General features: G+C 44.9%; 1 protein-coding gene across 2 annotated transcripts; it reads right to left on the bottom strand.

Moving 5' to 3' along the window:
- On the bottom strand, positions 1-25,309 carry LOC112223784 (caveolae-associated protein 1). 2 transcript variants are annotated; one of them, XM_024386986.2, is made up of 3 exons: positions 24,862-25,309; positions 24,264-24,816; positions 1-3,783 (listed from the first exon to the last, which is right to left on the bottom strand). In XM_024386986.2, the coding sequence occupies exons 2-3, from the start codon at positions 24,786-24,788 to the stop codon at positions 2,785-2,787; spliced, it is 1,524 nt and encodes a 507-aa protein (XP_024242754.1). In that variant the 5' UTR covers positions 24,789-24,816; positions 24,862-25,309; the 3' UTR covers positions 1-2,784. The 2 variants fall into 2 exon arrangements, with proteins under 2 accessions (XP_024242754.1, XP_042161193.1); XM_042305259.1 differs by having other exon boundaries at positions 24,264-25,309.
- Between the last annotated feature and the right edge of the window lie 77 nt (positions 25,310-25,386).

The following is a 25,386-nucleotide window of genomic DNA, read 5'->3' as shown; positions in this document are numbered from 1 at the left end:
TTGTGAATCAAATTAGCTTTTATTAAAGTATTAGTGGTTAGGGAATGAGTCATTACATGGTACAGATTTCATATGCATTATTTAACCAACATGAAAAAGAGACACAGTTGATTTCAATTGTCTCTTATTAAAAGCCGGAAAGGCACTGTTTAAAAAAAATCATAGTTGCTGAATGTTATTTAAGCTTTGTGTACAAAGTAAGTATAAAATGTCATTCATGGCTGTTTGTTGCTTAAGTATTTTCACAGAGGGTTTGGAGACAGCGGAAGCAAATGAAGGTTCACTGGTTTTGCAATAAAGGCAGTTGCACTGCTATGGCAGTGATTGACATTATATACACTTACATACACGGAAATGAATGGTAGGAAAAAAACAGGATTATTCAGATCTGGGTTTGGAAACTGGGCCGTGTTCATTAAGCACCAAGCGAAAGAAAATTGACTTTTTAGGTAGGGACTACCTTGTCCAATAAGAAACGTTCATTTCCCTGTTCCGTTTTTAAATGTTTTCTGTTCTATGCCACAATGAACAAGACCCAGGACATCAATGATACTGGAGTACTGTCTCCCCCTTTGTTACAGTTTGGAGGAAAAGTATGTTTCACCTCGCCTTCGATCAATTAATCCAACAATTTATCTGTTTAGTTTAAAATGTACGTTTTTAAAGTAAAATAGAGAACTCGTCTGTATGAGATCATTAACAACGGTGATGGTGCATTTATGTGCTGATGGAATAACCAGTGACTGTGAGTCTGTGAGCATGCACACATTAGGTCAGGATTAGATTGAACCCCAGCCTTATATTATCTCTTCACAAAACAATTGAACGTGTCAATAAAACTAAAAAGGGTTGAATTGGACATTAAAAACACTGATTCTAAACGCAACAAGAGAATCAAAGTACAGTTGACTTGCATCAGCCAGGTTAAAAATGTTAGGGAAAACAAGTGCCTGGTATCAGCCCATTGGGATTTAAGGGTTGCTCCTACATCAGTGAAAAAGTACTAGTTGATGGGCGGCTTTCGTAAGGAGATGCTGGTGTCAGCACTGCTGCTCTTTAAATGTCCCTAGGTTTAATACCATACATTGCCACTAGGTGGTGGACCTCATCAAAACACTTTTAAAGAGAGTAGACGTTCAAAAAGTGTTGGGAAAATGAGTCTGTAAGTGGCTGGTTAGTCTACCGTCAACTCAACACGTAAGAAACTTTGATAAAACATTGATAAAACAAATGATTGCTATTGTACAGGGTTTATATAGCACACCAGTGGCAGGATTGACATTTTTCCACCAGGATTGTGAAGAAATCGTATAAAATTGCTCCTTTATCTTTGTTGTCACGTAAAAAAAAAAAAAAGAGCTTTTAATGACTTGAGATTTCACCAGAATGTCCTTTCTTATCTAAAACTCAGGCAGTGAATGAATACATGTGTGCGTAGTCTACCTACAGCACGAGTGACTTTCCGTAAACGTCTCACAACCATTTTGTGTTTCTTGCAGATGTCAGGATCCTTCATTTGAGCGCAGACCCCTTTGTTAGACTCTTTCTTCACAAACAACAAAAAGGTGACGGTATAAGATGCCATCTTTATCAAGAAAATACACCCAAATTACATGAACTGGTCATATTCACCATACCTACAGGTAAAGTGTCTGTGTGTGTGTGGGGGGGGGGGTAATAATATTAAGAATGAAGTGATACTTTCATCGTATCGGGGGCCTAAATCAAGTCTTCAAAATACATATTAATAAAATATCCAAAAGCACTACATAATCATTCATTATTCTGTCAAAAATGGTATGTCACTGTAAACTTTACGTCAAACTTTGGTTGTTTGTAGATTGGTAAACTGATGTAAGCATTTGTGAATATATTAATGCAGTGCTTTGACATTTTATAATCACTCATACAATGGGAAAGTGACTGCCTATTTGGCCTTACTTCCTGGATCCTTACTTCCTGGATCCAGTCCCATACTGTTTTTTACTGGGCTTCAAGATTATATAATCAAATTCAGGGAAACGTGGTCATTTAAGATATTTAAAATAATTATATTCGTATTTGTGGATTTATTTACTTTAACCCGATGCCGTTTATGAAGATTTTTCATTTTCATGCTTGCTTTTTACGCTTGATGACCTTTCAAGAAACAAATCATTTCAAAACCGAAGTGGCCACACTTTCCCATCATTTAATGGTCTGTGTTATCCTTTTTTTTTAGACTGTTACTAAAGAGTTACTGAAATATCTAACATACAGGTGTCAACTAAATTAGCACTTTTACTAACTTCCATTCACAGCTTTTGTGAGTGACGTTAGCGTTTCAACTTAAACATGATTCTGGAAGTTGATGGAATATTATACTGTTCGCTCCCAAGGGATATGGCCACACCCCTTCTGAGTAATAATTTGTTCACGGCATAGAAACTTTATGCTGTGTTCCTTACCACCCCATTCTCTCCCTTTCTTTCCCTTCCAACCCCATGTTGTTGTTTGTTGTCTCATTCTTCTTCCTTTTCTTCTTCTCTTCATGGCCTCTCTAGCACCCAATCCCAAAATCAATCCCTAGCCCCTCCCCCTTAGACACTTTTGTAAAGTGGATTGGACAGGTGCAAGAAATACAGCAGAAGACAACAGGTAGCTATTACCGCATTGCTTCTACCTATCCAGTCCTTTTTAGATCTACACAAGGCACTCAGGGGGTTTGGTTCTAGTGGGCAGTTTTGGGATTAGGCAAGTTGTCTCGTTCACCTTCCTCTTCCTCCTCTTCCTCCACTTCCTCACCTAGTCGCTGTCCCTATCCCGCTCCACCAGCACATGCTCAGAGTCCTCGTGCATCTCCTGCAGGGAATGGCTGTCCTCCTCGTCCTCTTCCTCTTCCTCTTCATCCTCCATCCCTTCCTCCTCTCCTCCTCCATTCATCATATCCACGTCCACGTCCAGATCCACACGCCCCTCGTGGCAGTCATCCTCCAGTCCCTGAAAAGGGTTCAGGTCCTGGGATACCTCCACCATCTCCGTCCCCTGGACTTCCACGGGCTCCATGGCCCCCTCGCGGAACTTCTTGACGTGGAAGGTGAAGGGAGGCACCTTGTAGATGGCGGTCTTGTCGCGGGCGTAGACGGTGTGGTCGGGGGTAAAGGATTTCATCACCTTCTGCCGCGACACCTTCATCTTCTCCTTCTGCTCCGGGTTGACACTCATGCGCGTGCCCAGCTTGCCCATCTTCTTCTCGATGTTGTGGCGCGTCTTCTCCAGGTTCTCCTTGGTCTTCTGCTTGGTCTTGTCGAAGTTCTCTTTGGCATTTTTTTTGGTCTTGTCGAAATTCTCTTTGGCGTGTTGTTTGGTCTTGTCGAAATTCTCTTTGGCATTTGGCTTCGGGATTTTCTCCACGTTCTCCTTATTGGTTTTCTGCCTGTTGAAGCCCATCTTCTCCTTGGTCAAGGTCATCTTCTCCTTGGTCAAGCCCATCTTTTCCCTGGTCTTGGTCATCTTCTCCTTGGTCAAGCCCATCTTCTCCTTAGAGAAGGCGCTTTTGATGTTTTGTACGCGCTGGAGGCTGCTACGCTTGATGCGCTCGGCGCGCGACTCCTCGATGACGTCCTCGATCTCCAGCTCCTCCTCGTCAGAGGAGAGGTCCAAGTGGGGCTTCTCTTCTCCCTCCTCTCCGTTCTCCTCGGCTCCTTCTTTCAGGTCCAGCACGCTGCCTCGTCCTCCCTCCACAAGCTCTGAGAGCTTCATGGACTTTGACACGGTCAGTTTAGAGGGAATCTTCACCTCGTCCTGCAGATAAGAGGAGACATGACGCTGTTAAAGCAGATGATAGACATGCTCTGTACGTCAGAGAATATGTTTTTGGACCAATAAATTTGTTTTCTTAGACCAATAAATATGCCTCCCCCCCACACACACACACACACATATATTATTGACAATAATAGTCAAATTATTCAGGGCATGGGTATCTGAAGTTACACATGTGTATTGCAAACACTAGCCTCTCTTTGACTACATTCATGAGGAACTTTAACTTTGAACTTCAAAGCAACAGTAATACTTGTTTGGACTTGGATCTTGCATTCGTTTCTGTCTTAAAATAGTCTGACATGAGAATCCCACATGGGAACCCTTGCCCTGGGTTTGTACCGGTAAAACACTTGTGTGTGCGCATGTGTGTGTTTGTGAGCGTGTGTGCGTGTGAAGCAGACAGTGTGTGTCCACGTGTGTGTGTGCGGAAACCCTGGTGCAGTGGGTGTGATGAAGCCTGAGATCCCGAACACCTCTCCTCTCCCAACAATGCCCCCCCAACCCCCCCCACCCCCCACCCCTGTTTCCATATTTCCACTCCACTACAAAACCATTACATTTTCCACTGTCGTGTCTCCCTTTGGCATGAAAAAAAAGTAACCTTCAGCATCCAAGCGTTGTATTGGATCCCGGCCTTGCCAGAAGCAATCAGTCTACCTTAATTACTCTATTGTTTAACGCCTGTATTCCTGATGCTGGTGAGTCATGTTCCTCGCCTCCTTTGCACTGCACACACACACGCACTTTCTTAATGTACACACACGCATTTTTATTATTATTACACACACACACACACTTGTAAATGTTTGTGCACACACACGTGCACACTTGAAGGGGTGGAGAGGCCTCCAGGCTTTTCCTGTCAGGAACATGGTGATTTCAAGGCCTCTGAGCTACCTGCAGGCTGCCACATGTTCAGAGTCGGACGCCGTCTCCTCACCAAGGCTCACTGCATCACATCACCTGTCTGGAACTGGGGAACCTAGACACTAAAGACAGCTTTCAACCGAAACGTCTGTGTGTAACTCCCATGTGCAGACCAAATGTTTTCGGGGGGGTTTTCCAATGAGGAATGAAGTACACTCTTTAAAACTTGGAAGTATGCTCTTTTAAAACGTGGAAGTATACTCTTTAAAATGTGGAAGTATGCTCTTTAAAATGTGGAAGTATGCTCTTTAAAATGTTGAAGTATGCTCTTTAAAACGTGGAAGTATGCTCTTTAAAACGTGGAAGTATGCTCTTTAAAACGTGGAAGTATGCTCTTTAAAACGTGGAAGTATGCTCTTTAAAATGTGGAAGTATGCTCTTTAAAATGTGGAAGTATGCTCTTTAAAATGTGGAAGTATGCTCTTTAAAATGTGGAAGTATGCTCTTTAAAACGTGGAAGTATGCTCTTTAAAACGTGGAAGTATGCTCTTTTAAATGTGGAAGTATGCTCTTTAAAACGTGGAAGTATGCTCTTTAACAAATGTTTAATTCGTTCACGTGTACAAAGGACAGGCTCCACTGCTGTTAATGCCTTATTGACACGAGGATGGACAGAAAGTCATCAATTAATCTAACCTAGGGGTGGCAGGTAGCCTAGTGGTCAGAGCATTGGGCCAGTAACCGAAAGGTTGCTAGATTGAATCCCAGAGTTGACCAGGTAAAAATCTATTGTTCTGAACAAATAAGAATTTGTTCTTAACTCATTTGCCTAGTTAAATAAAGGTAAAATAGTGGAGGAGGCCATTATTTTCATGCTCTAACCCACCAGATAGGTGTTTTTGAGAAGCAGCTGATATCTTGACCTGCCTCAACGAGTGTTTCTGAACAGCACAGGCACGTTTCAAGTCTTTGTTGTCGTTTCTTCCATTCCACCCATTCCCCTTTCCCACCCGTCCCTTCTCATCGTCCTGGCATGCCTCTCCCTCTTCCTGTTCCTCGCATTCCAGGCTCACAAACCCCTCGCTCTTTTCCCGTGTGCGTGTGTTCCTGCGTTCTGCCAAACCCCGTGTACAATGCTCCGGCTTGTTAATGGAAAAGACATTTTCTTTTTTTTTTTTTCCATCACGGCAATCTCACTGAGTCACTCGCTTACACTGCCATATGGCTCCTATGGGTCTCCAGCTAATGTTGTGCATTGTCTCCTCCCCCCCAACCCCCACCGTTAGGAAAACAGGAACAGTAAAAGGCATTAACAAAAGGGCTCGGTGGGGGGGGAGAAATACCTTTTGGCTGAGTTAAACGAGGGAGACACCGCCAGCTATTTTGATAAGCACAAAGGTGATGATGCTTTTACGGCTGTCTGGAAAACCATGTGCTTGCATCGATATTGGGGAAAAAACAACTGGAGCGTCAAAGCAGGTGGGAGAGGAGAACTCCCTATTGTGTTTCATTGTTCTGTGACTGGGATCATACTTTTGGTCATGCATTGTGTTCTATTGGTGTCGAGGGTAAACGCAACCTTGACTGATGAACCCTTATTTCCTTAGTAGTACACAGGGGTTGCGTTCCAAATGGCAACCTATTCCCCATGTAGTTCATTACTTATGACCAGGGCTCATAGGGCTTTGGTCAAAAGTAGTGCACTGTAAAAGGGAATATGGTGCCATTTGGGATTCTGCCAGAAAGAGAGTCTTACATTGATTTATATCACAAGCATAACATGGGTTTTCTTGAAACAATTTCCTAGCCTTGTATGTTATCAAAGTTGTTCTGTAGGGCAGAACGATTCCAATTGGTTCTGGTGAAAAGGTCAAGGGGCGTGGTTTAACGAGCAGCAAATAGGGTTGGGCGGTATCTCGATTTTCATACCGTCATACCGTTTCTGTACCAGACCGTATGAGTTATTACCGAATGTGCACACTAGGGGCAAACATTTTATGACCACTTTTTTTTTACACACAAAACAATTTAGGCAACAGGGATCTTGATGCAGGAGGGGATTGAATGCCTCTGCTGTAATGCCTCTGCTGTAATGCCTCTGCTGTAATGTCTCTGCTGTAATGCCTCTGCTGCAATGCATCTGCTGTAATGTCTCTGCTGTAATGCCTCTGCTGTAATGCCTCTGCTGCAATGTCTCTGCTGCAATGTCTCTATTGCAATGTCTCTATTGCAATGTCTCTATTGCAATGTCTCTATTGCAATGTCTCTGCTGCAATGCCTCTGCTGTAATGTCTCTGCTGTAATGCCTCTGCTGCAATGTCTCTGCTGCAATGTCTCTATTGCAATGTCTCTGCTGCAATGTCTCTGCTGCAATGCCTCTGCTGCAATGTCTCTGTTGCAATGTCTCTGCTGCAATGTCTCTGCTGCAATGCCTCTGCTGTAATGCCTCTGCTGTAATGTCTCTGCTGCAATGTCTCTGCTGCAATGTCTCTGCTGTAATGTCTCTGCTGCAATGTCTCTGCTGCAATGTCTCTGCTGCAATGTCTCTGCTGCAATGTCGCTGCTGTAATGTCTCTGCTGCAATGCCTCTGCTGTAATGTCTCTGCTGCAATGTCTCTATTGCAATGTCTCTGCTGCAATGTCTCTGCTGCAATGCCTCTGCTGTAATGTCTCTGCTGTAATGTCGCTGCTGTAATGTCTCTGTTGTTGGTTTCTGTTGTCAGTATAGAAAATCATACCGTTGGTATTTTGAAATACCCTGGTATACGGTATAAAATGTATATTGCACAAGCCTAGCAGCCAAGTCACTAACCAAACCAATCAAATTTGTTCGTATTTGTTCAACCCCGGGGACAACTTTCATAAAATATAAGGCTAATGGGCTCTTAGCGCAGGCTTTTACAGTCTGTTACAACAGCCTTTTTCATTGCAGGTCTATGTAAGGACTCGACCTAACCTTTTCTTATTTCAAATCCCATTTACTCCTACCGTACTGATCAAATCGGCTTGAGACCACCAGGCACGTACGTGCACAGCACAGGAGGTTGGTGGCACCTTAATTGGGGAGGACGGGCTCGTGGCAATGACTGGAGCGGAAGAAGTGGAGGGGTAACAAATGCATCAAACACAGGGTTTCCTGGGGTTTGATGCCATTCCATTTGCTCCTTTCCGGCCATTATTATGAACCGTCCTCCCCTCAGCAGCCTCCTGTGATGCACAGGCCTACAAGTTCCACAGCATACCTGCCTAAATCCCTCTCCCCCCACCCACCTTGTGTGAAAATAACCCTCCGAATACAAAATATGATTAAGCTATTGAGTTTTAGATATTGGATGGTAAAAACTAGACATATGTGCCCTTTCTTGACTTTAATCTGCCTCCCTACAGTGAATACCTCTGCCCGGCCCAGCTCGGGAGACCTCCAATCTGTCAGTGTGCAACTTCAAAGAACGGAAGTTCAGAGGTCAAGGCACTTATATAAGGCTTCTTGAGGAGCCAAAACGGGGGGGTGTAACGGAGGAAAGTGTGTACATGGAAAAAAGAGTGAACTGCGTCCCAAATAGCACCCTATTCCCTATGAAGTGCGCTACTTTTGACTGGTCGAAGGTAGTGCACTTTAAAGGGAATAGGGTGCCATTAGGGCTACAACCGGAGTGTGACAGGAAGCCAGGCATTCACCTTGGCGTGACTGATATCCTGACCCCTCCTGATTTTAAAAGGACATTGTTCTCTCAGGCCGACGAGGGGGAGACCGAGAGACAGAAGCCGACGAGGGAGAGACCAATAGACAGAAAGGCAGGAAGGTGGTGGGGGGGGTATGTATGCCTGTGTGTGTGTGCGCATGTGAGCTTGTGCACAAAAACTTGCCCAATACATACAGTAACATTGCCATATTAGATTTGAACTTTGCCCATCAATTACAAATGGCAGGCATTGCAAAACACTCTGTTCCAGGGTTAAATGTGTCCTGTAGTGTTGGGAGTAGTCTATGATTTATGTTTCATCATCACATGGGCTGCAATCTTTATCTTGTGCTGCTTGGTGTCAGTCAAGGCAGGGTGTGGTGTGTCTGTGCATGTAGGATGGTGGGGGTAATGTGTGTGTGTGTCTGCATATGGTTTTTCACTGATTTCAGACCTCCCCTTTCAGACCGTTCCATTCTACCACCACTGATACACAGCTACAGTGTACTGTATACACACACTCTTCTGTTGTCCTTAGCAACCACCACAGAGAAACTCCCTCCAACCCGCTGCTTCGTGTGCTGGGACCGCAGTGGTGAATACAGTCTATTTTTCTCTCTCTTTCCTTCTCCTCTCTCTCCTTATTTCTCTCCTCTTTTCTCTTTTCTCTCTCTCCATCTCCCTCTAATTCCTTTCTCTCTATCTCTCTCTCTCTCTCTCTCTCTCTCTGTCCCTCTCTCCATCTCTGTCCCTCTCTCCATCTCTCAATTCCTCTTTCTCTTTTCTCTGTCTCTCTCTCTCTTACCATCTCTTTCCTCCCTCCCCCTCCCCTCTCCCTTTCTCCCTCCCCCTCCTTCATTCACTTAGTCTTAGTCATGGAGAGAGTGGTGCACGAGCTCTGAGACATGGCCTGTGGAAAAGTTATCTGTCTCAAAGGTGTTTACAGTGCGGTTACACTCACACTCTCTGAGTGCCTCTGCCACCCACTTAGAGTGTGTGTGTGTGTGTGTGTGTGTGTGTGTGTGTGTGTGTGTGTGTGTGTGTGTGTGTGTGTGTGTGTGTGTGTGTGTGTGTGTGTGTGTGTGTGTGTGTGTGTGTGTGTGTGTGTGTGTGAGTGAGTGAGTGAGTGAGTGAGTGAGTGAGTGAGTGAGTGAGTGAGTGAGTGAGTGAGTGAGTGAGTGAGTGAGTGAGTGAGTGAGTGAGTGAGTGAGTGCGGTCTATCCACAATAATTCAACACCACACAATGCACTCCAGTGTACATACTGTACTGAATGTTAAACTCATGTGGGACAACAACGAGCGTCATGTTCAGTCTGGTTTAACCAGGCTATGTCATCGCCACTAAACAGTGGTATGTATAGAAAGAGTATTTACAGGATGTAGAAAAACATTTGACTATCCACCTATTGACCACCAACACTAACACACGCAAAGGTCTATTTTGTTAAACATGTATCTGCTTTGGGGAAAGCAGCACAAACGGGCAGTGGGGGGCTGGCGAGGCTAGCTAAGTCAAAAACAGGCGACCCATGTTGAACTGCTGCCTGCCTGTCTAGTCATTGTGTTGTGGTGGGGGGGGTACTCATATGCTGAGATCAGCTGGCTGCAGCCCCGTGCCGTCAGCACAAATAAGTCCCACTCTTTCACTAACAAGCCTACGTGTCCCCCCTCTCTCTCTCTTTTCCCCCAACCTCCCTCTCTTCCCTCTCTCTGGCTGTCCAGTATCCGCAACCCTATTCTGCTTTTGGTCTGTTTTTCTGCCTTGTGGAGTGATTTGGTGGTGGGATGTGCAAATGTAATCCGTGTGCAAAAATGATATAGGTGGGTACAATAAAAATTCCTAGACAATTATCCTTCATGTTGTAATTGTAATATTAATGTCCCTATCCTTACCATCACCACTATACTTTACTCCATGTATATTCCGAGTCAATATTCATATCATAATAAGGAATTCCCCCGGACCACGCCCACAAATTGGGAAACAAACATTCTTTAACATTGACCCCCGTTGTAAAAGAGCCACAACCTCTTTGTCAATTTTTTGTTAATCCGGACCTACGTTTCATGTAGGAAATAGAGCCTGCGAGAAGAGCCCTGTGGCTTCAGGCTTATTCGACGTGGGAAATGTGGGGATCCGGTACCCAAGTCGACTTCTCATAGCTATGTGTGTACAAAACACTTTAGTCACTACTAGTAGCTGTATAGTCTGTTTTGTATTGTTGGTCTTGGCTAGCTTAAGGTTTTAGTTGGTAGCTAGCTAGCACTCCATTATGAAAAGGTGCATGAGGGAAGCCCTACAATATTACGTTTTTCTAAGTAGTGAGAACGCTCGGGAGCAGAAAGAGATGAAAAGTAATATTTAGACATGTTGTGCTTTTCTTAAATGTAGTTTTGTAATTGACTAAAACAAGCAAACAACAAGAACATCACGTTTGAAAAATTAGGTAACCAACCGAGGTAACCATGGGTTGTTTTACCCCAAGGTGGGCGGGCCCCCTACGTTCTATCTAATACCGACAGGGAGTATCTGCCTGTCCTTGAGTCTATGCTTTGTCAATATTTCCACGTTCCGACCTCAGCAGGAAAAATAAATTGCACTTTACAAACAGGCATGTGTCAGAGGACCTCGTTTGACCGCGGCAAGGCTCGAGGACCCGGGTGAGGCTCACCATGGAAGCTTTCCTCCAGCCCAGCCCAGCCCCAAAACTCAATCGCTGTAGAACCACTCATCACTGCCATGTGTACAGCTTCTTTACTGTGTGTGTCTGCCGGGCTACAGAGGAATTCCTCTCTCACCGACACTCCCTCTCTGTCCTCCTCCCTTTTCAGTTTTCATGGAGCAAAAACAGTTTTACATTCTTCTTTGCATACATCTGAACCTTTTACGCATCACGAAAATGTCGATCTTTAGCACAGAAGCAGAAAGAAAGCAAATATCCCTTTTAGGAATAATTTCATGCCCTTCAATTTAAGTCGCTTTGAGCCCGGGTCAAAAGTAGCGCACTGTGTAGGGATTAGGGTGCCATTTGGGACGCATCCTGAAATGAAAGAAACGTCCTGCCTTGAAATAGAAATCCTTCACTGGACTAACTTTTGAATTAATGGCACTAGTTTCCAAAGCAAACCACTGACTGAAGATCGTATTAGGCCTAGTCTGGGACACTGATCTAAGGTCAGTTGTGTGTTCCCCCTCTAATGGTTAAGATTACAATTGGGGGAGGGGATTGGGCTGATCCTGGATCTGTGCCTAAGGGGTGTGTGTGTGTGGGAAAGCATGCGATGGGCAAACAGTGACAGAGAGCCACTGGGGGAGAATGGCTGCTCCTTTTTTCCATTCTGATTTTCCCCTGGCCCTTAGAGAGAGAGAGAGAGAGAGAGAGAAAATAGACACAGTGAGAAAAAGAGAGAAATATAGAGAGAGAAAGAAAATAGAGAGAGAAAATAGACACAGTGAGAAAAAGAGAGAAATATATATAGAGAGAGTGAGAAAACAAACTAGAGAAAGAAAGAGAGAAAATAGAGAAAGAAAGAGATTGAAAGAGCGAGAGAGAAAATAAAGAAAGAGAAAAAAAACATGTGGAAAGAGAGAAAGAGTAATACAGTGTGTAGGGGAGAAAGAGCGAGCGACGAGGAGAGAGAGAGAACGTCGGAGTCACAGAGGGAGAGGAGAGATTGCTATATAAAGTTATGGCATGCCGGAGGTCCCTCGGGGGGAACGGAGAGCGATGAATCACAAGCTCTGTTGTTGAGACATCTCTCCTACTCGGCCCTGTGTTCACGAACTGGCCACAGCAACACCTTCACTGCCTCCCCTATGCTGGTCCTATTGGGGATGAGTGCACTTTGACTCCACCTTGTTGTTCCTATAGGGATGAGCGCAATTTGACTTTCGTATGTTGTTGGTATTGGGACTCCCTGAGCTGTTTTCAGAACACTTTTCCACCCCTCTCTTGAATGGTTTCTGAGGGTGGAGCAGGGGAGAGGAAGATGGTTAATTCAGCTTATCATTCAGTAGACACACTATGTCATATCACAAGGACAACCGAGTAACTCAGTGAGCATACGGTACAAAGGACATGACGCAATGCTCTTCAATGAGGAACATTGGGATTTTGTTTTACTTCATCAATTGACTGTGAGGTCATCAGTGAGGTCTCGCTGAACACAAAGAGAAGTTCCCTTACAGTTCCTTTATGAGCTACAGTAAGCCCATGCCTGGCCAACACTAGCTGACCCCTGACTCCTGAAATATAAGCAGCACACCCTTACAGACTCCTCTATTTTTTTCCCCTCGGAAAAGGGCTGCCCTGACTAACTAGTTTCAGCTGTTCTCCTATGGCATTGTAAGGTGGTTTAGTTATAGTTAGTGCATTAGGCCTATACTGGGGTAGTATAATGCTAAACCATTACATTTCTAATAATAGCTTGCTATTTTCCAGTTGAAGATTTCTCAGTGAGTCAAACCGATGATTCCCCTTCACAAACGCCCTAAATAACAAAATGCACTAATCTGATCATATGATTTCGTATTGATGTTCCGCTTACAGGAATTAGCTTATTAGATATGATATCGCAAATAGGCTTGTCTTTGTGCTTGTTCGAGATGTAAAGCTGTAAATATGCATTTTCAAAACACTTCAGGGCTAGTCAATGTTACAGTTTAATAATTTCGCAGATGCAGACCAACAGTAAGTCCATTCAACCAACCAAAGTGAAACAAATGAACCATACAACTGGAGTGTCACAAGTACAACTTTTGTCATAAAGAACTGACATCACTGTGCTAGAATATAAAACAACAACATGCTAGGTTAAGTTTGTGAGATGGCTAGTAGTGCCAAAGTATTCTTGATACAGTAGAGTGAACGCAGGGGTCGTCCTTGGTTCCGGACAAGCTAAACACCTTCTTCGCCTGCTTTGAGGATAACCTAGTGCCACCGACTCGGCCTGCTACCAAGGACTGTGGGCTCTCCTTCTCTGGGGCCGACGTGAGCAAGACATTTAAGCGTGTTAAACCTTGCAAGGCTGCCAGCCCAGACGGCATCCCTAGCCGTGTCCTCAGAGCATGCACAGACCAGCTGGCTGGAGTGTTTATGGACATACTTTGTTGTCCCCACAAGCTTCAAGATGTCCACCATTGTTCCTCTACCCAAGAATTCAAAGGTAACGGAACTAAATGACTATCGCCCCATACCACTCATTTCTGTCATCATGATGTGCTTTGAGAGACTAGTCAAGGATCATATCACCTCTGCCTTACCTGACACCCTAGACCCACTTCGATTTGCTTACCGCCACAATAGATCCACAGGCGACGCAATCGCCATCGCACTGCACACTGCCCTATCCCATCTGGACAAGAGGAATACCTATGTAAGTGTAGTAGAGTTTAAATGGTTATTCCATCAAACATCAAATTATTAGAATAGTACACAACGCAGAACAGAACAACCAGGTTGAGGGTCAGTGGCCAAAGCCCACTAACAGGAATATTCCAAGTTCAGACAGAAGGGGGGAGTCAGATCACTATGATTGCCAGGAACTTGCGCTACTGGTGCTTCCTGTTGATGTTAGGTAGGCAGCTAAAGTAGCTGAATGATGTTAACATCTTCGGGTTTTGTTTCATTAAATGTATTTTATTTCATCTGGGTGCTTGTGTCACCTACTAACACCCTGGTACTACCCGTAGCTCCCGTTCTCCTCAGTCCGAGAAAACGCTGAGAGAGAAAGGTATGTGTTGCAGATTACTCCTTTGTAGAAGTCCATAATGTGAAATAAATAAAACATCCCAAGGTTAATGCTGTAGATATTGTTATAAGGGAGTGTGAGACTATTGAAACATATAGTTTACAGAGTGCTAAAAGTGCTGCTGTTGCTTGCTAGCATGCCTTTCTGTGATGCAGACGGTTAGCTGAGCTGCCGACTGGTGCTGGCGTTGCATTATGGGAGATGTAGTTTGGTCCTCTACGGTCAGAATGGAATAGAGGCGATTTCACGTTGTGACTTGTTTATGTTGCAGTGTTTTTGTACATGAGTTGTTGTATTTTGGTACTGTCAACACTGAAAGCACCTAGCAATGTATTGGGGATGTGAGACAGGATATGTGTTTTACCTTTCTTCATGCTCCTGTGTAGAAGAACTTGTCAGATGGTGCGTTGGAGACTGATGTGTTCCTGTCTTGTCTTTTCACAATACTATTGCAGGTATGGTTCTATTGTCTAGGAATTAAGATGATACATTATCTGTATTAAGGACTGGTTATTATTTTATAGTATACATTATGGCTTTATGTATGAGTGTGATTGTGTGAGTCCGAGAAAACACTGAGAGAGAAAGAACAACTTGTCAGATGGTGCATTGGAGACTGATGTGTTCCTGTCCTGTCTTTTCACAATACTATTGCAGATCAACATAAAAGCCTAAAAGACAGCCGTGGTGTCGCTCTTCATTTCTTGGTTCTCCTGTGGTACATAAGAAACTCGCTACATAAGTATGCTGTTCATTGACTATAGCTCAGCATTCAACACCATAGTCCCCTCCAAGCTCATCATTAAGGTTGAGGCCTTGGTTCTGAACCCCGCCCTGTGCAACTGGGTCCTGGACTTCCTAATGGGCTGCCCCCAAGTGGTGAAGGTAGGAAACAACACCTCAACTTCGCTGATCCTCAACACTGGGGCCCCACAAGAATGCGTGCTCAGCCCCGTCCTGTACTCCCTGTTCACCCATGACTGCGTGGCCATGCACGCCTCCAACTCAATCACCAAGTTTGCAGACGACACAACAGTAGTAGGCCTGATTACCAACAATGATGAGACAGGGAGGAGGTGAGGGCCTTGGGAGTGTGGTGCCAGGAAAATAACCTCTCACCCAACATCAACAAAACTAAGGAGCTGATCGTGGACCTCAGGAAACATCAGATAGATCATGCACCTATCCACATTGATGGGACTGCAGTGGATAAGGTGGAAAGCTTCAAGTTCCTCGGCGTACACATCACTGACAAACTGAAATGGTCCACCCACACAGACAGTGTGGTGAAAAAGGCACAACAGCGCCTCTTCAACCTCAGGAGGCTGAAGAAATTTGGCTTGGCACCTCAAACCCTCACAAACTTTCACAGATGCGCAATTGAGAGCATCCTGTCTGGCTTTTTCACCGCCTGGTACAGCAACTGCACCGCCCACAACCGCAGGGCTCTCCAAAGGGTGGTGCGGTCTGCCGAACGCATCACAGAGGGAAAGCTATTTGCCCTCCAGGACACCTACAGCACCCGATGTCACAGGAAGGCCAAAAAGATCACCAAGGACAACAACCATCCGAGCCACTGCCTGTTCACCCCGCTATCATCCAGAGGGTGTCAGTACAGGCGCATCAAAGCTGGGACCGAGAGACTGAAAAACAGCTTCTATATCAAGGCCATCAGACTGTTAAATAGCCATCACTATCAAATTAGAGGCTGCTGCCTATGTAGATAGACTTGAAATCACAGGTCACTTTAATAGTGGAACACTTAGTCACTATAATAATGTTTACATATTTTGCATTTCTCATCTCACATGTGTATTCTGTATTCTATCCTATAATACTGTATCTTAGTCTATGCCGCTCTGACATTGCACTTCCAAATATTTATATATTCTTAATTCCATTCCTTTACTTTAGATTGTGTGTATTGTTAGATATTACTTGATAGATATTACTGCACTGTTGGAGCTAGAAACACAACCATTTCGCGACACCCGCAATATCATCTGCTAAACACGTGTATGTGACCAATACAGTTTGATTTAATTTGATTTATGCTTTGTCTGAGTGCAGACTCAACCCACTGGGCAAAAACAGGTTGAATCAACGTTGTTTCCACGTCATTTCAACCCCCAAAATCAATATGACGATGTTGAATCAACGTGGAAAACTGATTGGGTTCGCAAGAAGTCATCAACTTAAAGGCATTTTGTCTTTTTTTTTCACCTTTTAACCTAAATCCAATGACATGGTGACGTTTTTTTTGTTCACGTTGAATTCACGTCTGTGCCCAGTGGGAAGTTGTGTGGAGAGGAACCATGTTAAAGTAAGTGCCCCCTTCTTCTTTGGATATATACACACACACACACACACACACACACACAGTCCTCACTCACGTGTTTGACAGTGGTGTCAAACAGCCCTCTCGTTTTACCTTTTTTAGTGTTGCACACTACCCAAATGGCTCACATACAGCCGAATGTAATGTTATTACCATTACAAGCCCCTTTGAATTCAAGATTGAAACCAGTGATTCACAACACAATGATGAAAATGTACATGTTAGAAGCTGCCTTGACAATAACTCTCAGACTCAAACCTTTGTCTTTGACAGGGCAAATCCATTTGTTCACCTCTCTCCGGTCTACAGTGCCATATAAGGCAAGGTATCAGGAATGCTTTGGTTCTCTTAACTCACTTACTAGCCAAAATGTAGAACATTCAACATTCATTTTTGCGAGTTTCTTTCGGGGGACTTTGGCGGGTAGGGTAGCGGCCTTATCCTCTCCGGTATGACATCATACGTTCGGACAGAGAGCTTGTCAACGGACAGAATTGCAGGAAAACAGAAGACACATCTAGACAGCTGGCGTAGCGGTGACTCCGGCTCGAGTAGCCGCTCGCAGGGCCCACGGGAACTGGAGGTGGAGGGGTCGGTGGGGAGGGGGCTGCAATCTATAAATAGTGACTATCACATACTTGTTTGATTGTGAGAAGGAAGAGGCCTTTATGGGATCGGGTTCCTGTTTACGTTGGCTTGGATTTGAACCAACGGTCTAAGTCTTTGTCCTGCGAAACTCTATCTCTTGTGGCTTTCGGCCCGCCGTGATGTCATGGGGTGGTTGTTGTTTAAAAGGATATTTCACCCCCCAAAAGAAGTCGTCAGGTAAACAAAACCAACGCATGGATCACTGTCTTACATTGTCCATAGACTGGGTTATGAATTGTCAATGTCATTTTGTGATTTGGGTGAACTATCCCTTGTGTCCTTTGACAGTCGTGGCAAATTATTGCTTGTTAATTCACTGTACCAATTAAGTGACAGCTGACTGAAGGACGGCTTCATTTCTGGACAAGAGGGTTTGTTGAGGGCCTTTTGTGTCCCAATTTGCATCTCCCTCTCCATCCCCCCCTCTTGGAAGGCCCATAACAGATCAACGGTAATGCCAGTCATTTGACACATATCAATACATTTATTGTTAAGTCGATAACAGCTCGATGTCCCGCTCACGGGAATTTGCTTATTAGATATCGCTAAATAGGCTCGTCTTTGTGAATGTTCAAGGCTGTAAATATGCCCCGCATATCGAGCCATGGCAGTCTCAGGGCTATACATGGCTATGGTTAGCAACCGTGCCTCTTTATAGGGTTACCCGAGATACCGACAGGTCTGTGTCTAGTACTCTGAGCACTTTTCACCATACGCCCTTCAATGCCACTGCAAGATACAGCTTGCCATTGTGAGAAGCCAGGTTTTTTTTTTCTTCTACATACTTTGTCTGGGGCTCCGATCAAACACATGTACATTCATGCACGCACGCACACACACACACACACACACACACACACACACACACACACACACACACACACACACACACACATACGGAGTCGTGAATCTCTTCATGAACAGAAATCCATTGTTGTTGGAAAGAGTAACAAGGGGGGTGCCATGGCAACGGTGGTGACTGTCATCCCATTGGGCGTCACCATAAGTCTAAGGGTACAGAGCAGTACATAAACCGGCCTGGACAGAAAGAATGGAGTCGGTGGCAAAGGCTCGTTACAGTTCGCAATGGATTGTGTCTACAAAAGTCCATGCAAGTTCTTGAGTGCAGACGTAGGCCACCGTATTGGATAACGTATTGTATTTATACTACTTTCCTCTATCTTTGGAAATAGTCTTGCTTGGCCAAACTCATGGGCCTATGCCACCCTTGTGTTGTGTTGTTAGACGCAGTGGGTGTGGGAGGAGACTACGCTACGGAAAGTAAAATGCCTGGGAGGGGAATGGAATGGAACACCTCATAGTATTTTTATGAATGTAACAGCAATGACTGGGAATAAGTAATTACAGGTATCTGTGTTTAGTCGTTACAATGGATGGTCTGTGTGTTTTTGGTTTTACTCATCTTGTAGGGACCAGAAGTCCTCACAAGGATAGTAAAACAAGGACAATTCAGACAAGTGGGGACATTTTGCCGGTCCCCGAAAAGAAAAAGGCTGTTTTAGGCTAAGAGGTTAAGGTTACAATTGGGGTTGGCGTTAGGGGTTAAGGTTAGGGTTAGGGTAAATAGGATTTTGAATGGGAATCAAGGATTGTGTGTGTGTGTGTGTGTGTGTGTGTGTGTGTGTGTGTGTGTGTAAGCCTACATTCTGGGCTCTGTAGTGTAGAAGAAAGTCCCTGAGATGCCTCTCTAACTCAAAACATTTGCTGATCGCCAAATGTGACATATCATATTCATCTTCATTAAAAACACCAACCACAACGTATTCTGTTTTCTGTATGACTTCTCTTAGAGCCCCCCCACACACACACACACACACACACACACACACACACACACACACACACACACACACATCCATGTATGCTATCAATGTTTCTGCTACTTTGCGTGCATGAATACTGGATACAGTAAAATTGCTTTTTTGAGCATTCCATTTGAAGACAATTTGGAGGTGTGTTTGTGAAAACATAAAAGAGAACAGCATACTTTATCGTCCCTTAGGGAAATGTGGTTTGTAACATACATGGAATGCTAGGTGGGGTTGGTAGTGGTGTGGAGGGGTGGGAGTTAGGGTGGAGGGGGAGTAGGAGAGATGGAGTTGGGTTTGGAGTTAAGGTGAAGGGAGGACTGGAGGGCGGTAGCAGGGAGGGGTGATAGTTAGTGGTGTAGGGGGAGTAGGAGAGAGGAAGGTGGGATGGGAGTTAGGGTGGAGTGATGGTAGTAGAGGTGAGAGAGCAGAGCAGAGCAGAGCTGGGGAGCTGGAGATGCCGATGGTATGAATCAGCTGTCTAAATATGTGCTGCTCTGAATCAAAACACACACCCGCATCACGCACCCCTTACACAAAGAAGATGGACCCTCTCTCTCACCAGAGGAAGCTGGTGGGAGGTGCTATAGGAGGACAGGCTCATTGTAATGGCTGGATCGGAATTTAAGGAAAGGAGTAAAACACGTTGTTTCCGTGTGTTTGATGTGTTTGGTACCATTCCATTGATTCCATTCCAGCCAATACAATGAACCCATCCTCCTATAGCTCCTCCCACCAGCCTTCTCTGACACACACACACGTACACATATTCATTTTAGAAGGCTCATCGCAAGACTAGCTTTACGCTTACCATTTGATCAGTTTCAAATTAAACAAATGATTTATGGTACTGATTGAGAAATAATCCAATCATCAAATTAAAAACCAAAAAGTAATCCTATGAGTCAACCTATAAGAATGTAGTATTCTTCTCTGCAGCGCAACAGTCTCATCTGTGGTGGATTAAATGTTCCTGTGTTGCTCTTATTTACCTCTATTTATCCCCCAATCATACTACTCTCTCTCTCTCTTCCCTATTTATCTCCTTATCACACTCCCCTCTCTCTTTCTCTCTCTCTTTCTGTCTCCCTCTCTAGCTCACTCACTCACTCACTCACTCACTCACTCACTCACTCACTCACTCACTCACTCACTCACTCACTCCCTCCCTTTCATGGAGTTGTCACATTCCAGTGACATTTCACTGAAGTGTAGCCCCATTCCGAGCGCCTCTCTGAGGGGAACACAGCAACACATACATTCAGTCAGTTGTCCAAGCCCAGTCTGATGCATCAGACAGATTAAACAAGGACTTACAGTAAATGTACAGAAATGACATGCGCGCACACACATACACACAGCACAGCTGTTCCTGCTGATAGAGAGGTGGGAGCCGTCAATTTCGCTGATGCGCTGACCGAGCTTACACAGATTAGTGGAACAGGTTGAGAGCTTCAAGTTCCTTGCTGTCCACATCACCAACAAACTATCATGGTCCAAGCACGCCAAGACAGTCGTGAAGAGGGCGCGACAAAACCTATTCCCCCTCAGGAGACTGAAAAGATTTGGCATGGGTCCTCAGATCCTCAAAAGGTTCTACAGCTGCGCCATTGGTTGCATCACTGCCTGATATGGCAACAGCTCGGCCTCCAACCGCAAGGCACTACATCACTGGGGCCAAGCTTCCTGCCATCCAGGACCTCTATACCAGGCGGTGTCAGAGGAAGGCCCTAAAAATTGTCAAAGACTCCAGCCAACCTAGTCATAGACTGTTCTCTCTGCTATTGAATGGCAAGTAGTACCAGAGCACCAAGTCTAGGTCCAAGAGGCTTCTAAACAGCTTCTACCACAATGCATAGTGACCTTAATAACTCTACCTACATGTACATATTACTAACCGGTGCCCCTGCACATTGACTCTGCACCGGTACCCCCCTGAATATAGTCTTACTATTGTTATTTTACTACTGCTCTTTAATCACTTTTTACTTTTATTTCTTATTCTTATTTGTTTTTTTGTTTTAAAATTGCATTGTTGGTTAGGGGCTCGTAAGTAAGCATTTCACTGTTGTATTCGGGGCATGTGACTAATAACATTTGATTTGATTAGGGTCCACTCACTCCCCCTACTTACTTTAGATTAACCTAGTTTAGTCTAATTTAGCATACCAATGGCTTCTCATGTTAGCTTAGCCTAGCATTAGCCTAGCGTTAGCTTCTCCGGTTCAACCACAGAAGATAGAGGGCTTCAGCTGAGCCGGGAGTCGTGACTACACTTGTGGTAGCCTGGGGGCCCCCGGAGGGAGTGGGCTGGTGGGGGTGCTGACTACAGGGTAAACAGGCACTTGCAAAGGGAAGATAAATACCAGTGCTCCTGCCGACTACAAAGCCACCCCAGCTGTGCCCTCAACTTTCTACCTTCCCTTCAGGATGAGTTACTGCGTGTTTTTACTAGTATCAGAGGAGGGCTGCGGCTCGATAGGGTTTCCTAAGGGCTTGGATGAGAGTTGAAAAAAAAGATTATATCAGGAACGACTGATATATGATTTTGGCGTGACATCATAATTGGAGTTAGTTCTTAGAAGGAGGCTCGAAAAGAACATTGGAAAGATGCACAGAAACCCCAAAGTGTATTTACATTTTCATCCATTAACAGGAAACATGTTTCTGATAGGTACCAGTATCTTGTTGACTCCTGGGATGCGTTCCAAATGGCACCCTATTCGCTATGGGCCCTGGTTTAGAGTACTGAACTATGTAGGGAACAGGTTGCCATTTGGGACGCACCCTTGGTGTTGTGTAAGAATAGGCATCCCCACACTATATTCTATGTCCCTAGCTTGACCTCTACATCACTGATACACACAGTACCACTCACTGGCTGGAACGAATAAACAAAGCCCAAAGAACCACACCCAGAGTATCAATCACCGGGAAGGGTTGAAAACTTCACCTTGTGGACTCTCCCTCATAGTGAAAGTGTACACATCTTGCCATCGGAACCACCTAACACTATTTGGCAGGGTGAGATAGGAAGGCATCACCAACCGTATCCTTCCTTCCAAATTGCCTACAAATGGAATGCTCCAAAATCGCTAACAGTGAACTCCCCTCCAAATAGCCTTAAAAATGGAATGCTCCAAAAAGATATTATCTGTGTACTGTATCCAGTATTCATGGCCCCAAAGTAGCAAAAACATTGATAGCATTCATGGCTGTGTGTTTGTTTGTGTGTGTGTGTAGGGGGGGTTGACCTTGATGGCTCTAAGTGAAGTAGCACAAAACAGAATACGTTGTGGTTGCTGTTTTTAATGAAGATGAATATGATGACATGTCACACTTGGCTGTGATGTTTTGAGTTAGATAGGGATCTCAGGGAGTCTCTTCTACACCACAGAGCCCAGAATGTATTCTTACACACGAATACAAACACAAATACAAAAACAAACCAGGGCGGCAGGTAGGCTAGTGGTTAGAGCGTTGGGCCAGTAACTGAAAGGTTGCTGGATCAAGCTGACAAGGTAAAAATGTGTCGTTCTGCCCCTGAACAAGGCAGTTAACCCACTGTTCCCCAGTAGGCCGTCATTGTTAATAAGAATTAGTTCTTAACTGACTTGCCTAGGGTAATAATTGTTACATTGAAAAATATATATATTTCATTTTAGAAGGCTCAAAGCAAGACTAGCTTTACGCCTGCCATTTGATCCGTTTCTAGACAAATGATTTATGGTACTGATTGAGAAATAATCCACTCATCAAATTAGAACCAAAAAAGCCATCCTATGAGTCAACCTATAAGAATGTAGTATTCTTCTCTGCAGTACAGCAGTCTCATCTGTGGTGGATTAAATGTTCCTGTGTTGCCAGTGTATCTCTCAACATAATAGAGGAGAAAGAGTTTTGTGTGCTCCTGTGTATCATATGTATGGTATGCCTGCCTCATTTGGGTATGATTTGATTTGAATCATTTTTGTAGTTAAAATAAGACTTGTACAAATGGGAGAGTGGACAGCTCTTTGTTGTATGTGCGTGTGTGTGTGTGTGTGTGTGTGTGTGTGTGTGTGTGTGTGTGTGTGTGTGTGTGTGTGTGTGTGTGTGTGTGTGTGTGTGTGTGTGTGTGTGTGTGTGTGTGTGTCTGTGTCTGTGGGCAAGCTCACACACAGACAAAAACATTTTCTCAAAGACGGGCAAAGGGGGAAGGGAACAGAGCAAGAAAGAGAAGGGAGAGGGTGAGAGAGAGAGAGAGAGAGAGAGAAAGAGAGAGAGGGAGGAGGGGGGTTCTGCCCAAGCTGTGCTCGAGACAGTCAGGAGGATGGAAACTCTGAATGTTCTCACACTGCTGTGCAAAGCTGCAAGCCATTACACATTATGCCGTGGCCCGGGCTAAAAAAAGACTGCGCGGCACTCCCGAGCTCGCTGCGAAACTACAAAGTGTCTTTTCAAATGAAACATCTGGAAGTCGAGAGTGTGCTGGTGGTATTTTCCATCTTTGTTTAAATAAAACAGAAAAGGGATGGCTTATAGATTCCTTATGACCAAAGAAGTGAGCTGTATCCACATGTGAAGCCATGTATGTTTTAACTCAGTAGGATGTCAAATAGGATCAAAGGCATGAGATTTGTCGGTAGTGGACATTTGTAAGGATGACCCTACTTCTACCATAGGGTGTGGCACATGGTATGATATAATCCTAGATCACCCAAGGTATACCAAAACAATGACACATATATTGCATAGAAATATGACATAGTAGAACATATTAATAAATGTATGTGGCACTGGTTAAACTGCTTTTTTGAAGTTCAAGTTCAAATCTAGATTTTTTTCCCCCTACTTGATGGATTGCTTTCATGGGGCAATTGTGTCCTACAAACATAGTGATGTGTGATGTGAAATATACTTATCTTTGAGTGGCATGTTTGCCTTTTGGAGTACATCCATATTAAAGAACAAGCTGTCATTTGGTAACTTGCCAATGATGCCTTGAGGTGAGCCACACCCCAAACTCCTCTCCCTCGCCAGTACACACTCAGCCGGGTAATATGCAAACTATCATCTGCAAAAAATACCTGTCAATTGAGTATTAACCTTTTCATGAAGTTCCACTTGTTTGTGTGTTTGCCAACCACCCCCAATCCAGTACCCTCATGATAGTCCCCAATCCTCACCCATCACGGTGTCAAGCGGGCGTGCTGTGCCAAATTCCCCCCTCAACCAACTCACACACCACCCCACACGCCTCCCTCCATCGACACACATATCCACACACACACCCTCACCCCACCACCCACACACCTCCATCCCCACTCCACACCCAAACACATTCACCCAACGCTCACCTGGTAGATCATGACTTTGAAGTTGCGCCTCTTCAGCAGCTCGTTCTCGTTGCTCTCCAGCCTCTTGATCTGACCCCCTTGCTTCTCCAAGTTGGCACGCACTGTCTTCACATTGACGCTCACCTTGCGCACCTTCTCCAGCATCTTGTTGACTGAGTTGGACGTGGTGCTGTGGCTCTTGGACAGTTTGGTGAGCTCGCCCTGGATCCCCGTCACTGACCGCTCCATGTCCTGCTGCCGAGCCTCCAGGCCACTCTGCGTCTGTTGGATCTGGTCCACCGCCCCGATGATCTTGTCCAACAGAGCCAGGACCATAACGCCGTTCACCTGGGCGCCCACTTTATCCTCTTCCTTTTCCTCCTGGTCACCCTCGGACACGGCGAGCGCCACCAACGAACGTTCCTTGGCGGCACCAAAGTCTTCGTCATCCGACGGTGGCAGGTTGACTTCGTCGTCTGAGATCTCGGTGAGGGTCTGCTGCTGCTCCTGCAGCTCCAAGTGCAGGCTGGATGTTTCCACTTCCATGACTTTCTGGATTGTTTTCTGGATGAAGACCTGAAAATAAGCCAAAGGACTGTGTATTCAAAGGAATTAGACGCCGGAAAGAGATGCTTTCTCAATTGTTTTTTTCTACTTCACTCGAACCCCTTGTTCAGTATTTTCTGCTTTCTGTCCCCTGACTCACACACTTCTCTGTCTGCCCTGTCCTTCTGTGGTCCCGTACACTTCTCTGTCTGCCCTGTCCTTCTGTGGTCCCGTACACTTCTCTGTCTGCCCTGTCCTTCTGTGGTCCCGTACACTTCTCTGTCTGCCCTGTCCTTCTGTGGTCCCGTACACTTCTCTCCTGTCTTTCTCTCAAACTCTCAAACTCTTTCTCTCAAACTCTCAAACTCTTTCTCTCAAACACACAAGCAGGCTAACTCTCTCTCTCTCTCTCTTCCCTATGTTCCAAATCTTTGGACAATGTCCAGTCTACAGGGAAGAAGTCTGCTTTGGAAGTAACCGAAGGAGCGCTGGGATGTGAATGACACTCTTCCCGGAGAAACCCTTCCAGTCAAAGCAGAGCCAGCAGCTTTTTTCCTCTCCGGACCCCTTTTTCCTGGGACTCTCCCCTTTCCCCTCC

This window comes from Oncorhynchus tshawytscha, linkage group LG24, assembly GCF_018296145.1.
Source record: "Oncorhynchus tshawytscha isolate Ot180627B linkage group LG24, Otsh_v2.0, whole genome shotgun sequence".
NCBI lineage: Eukaryota > Metazoa > Chordata > Actinopteri > Salmoniformes > Salmonidae > Oncorhynchus > Oncorhynchus tshawytscha.
Note: the sequence above shows the minus strand (reverse complement) of the source record. Positions and strands in the feature narration are given on the sequence as shown.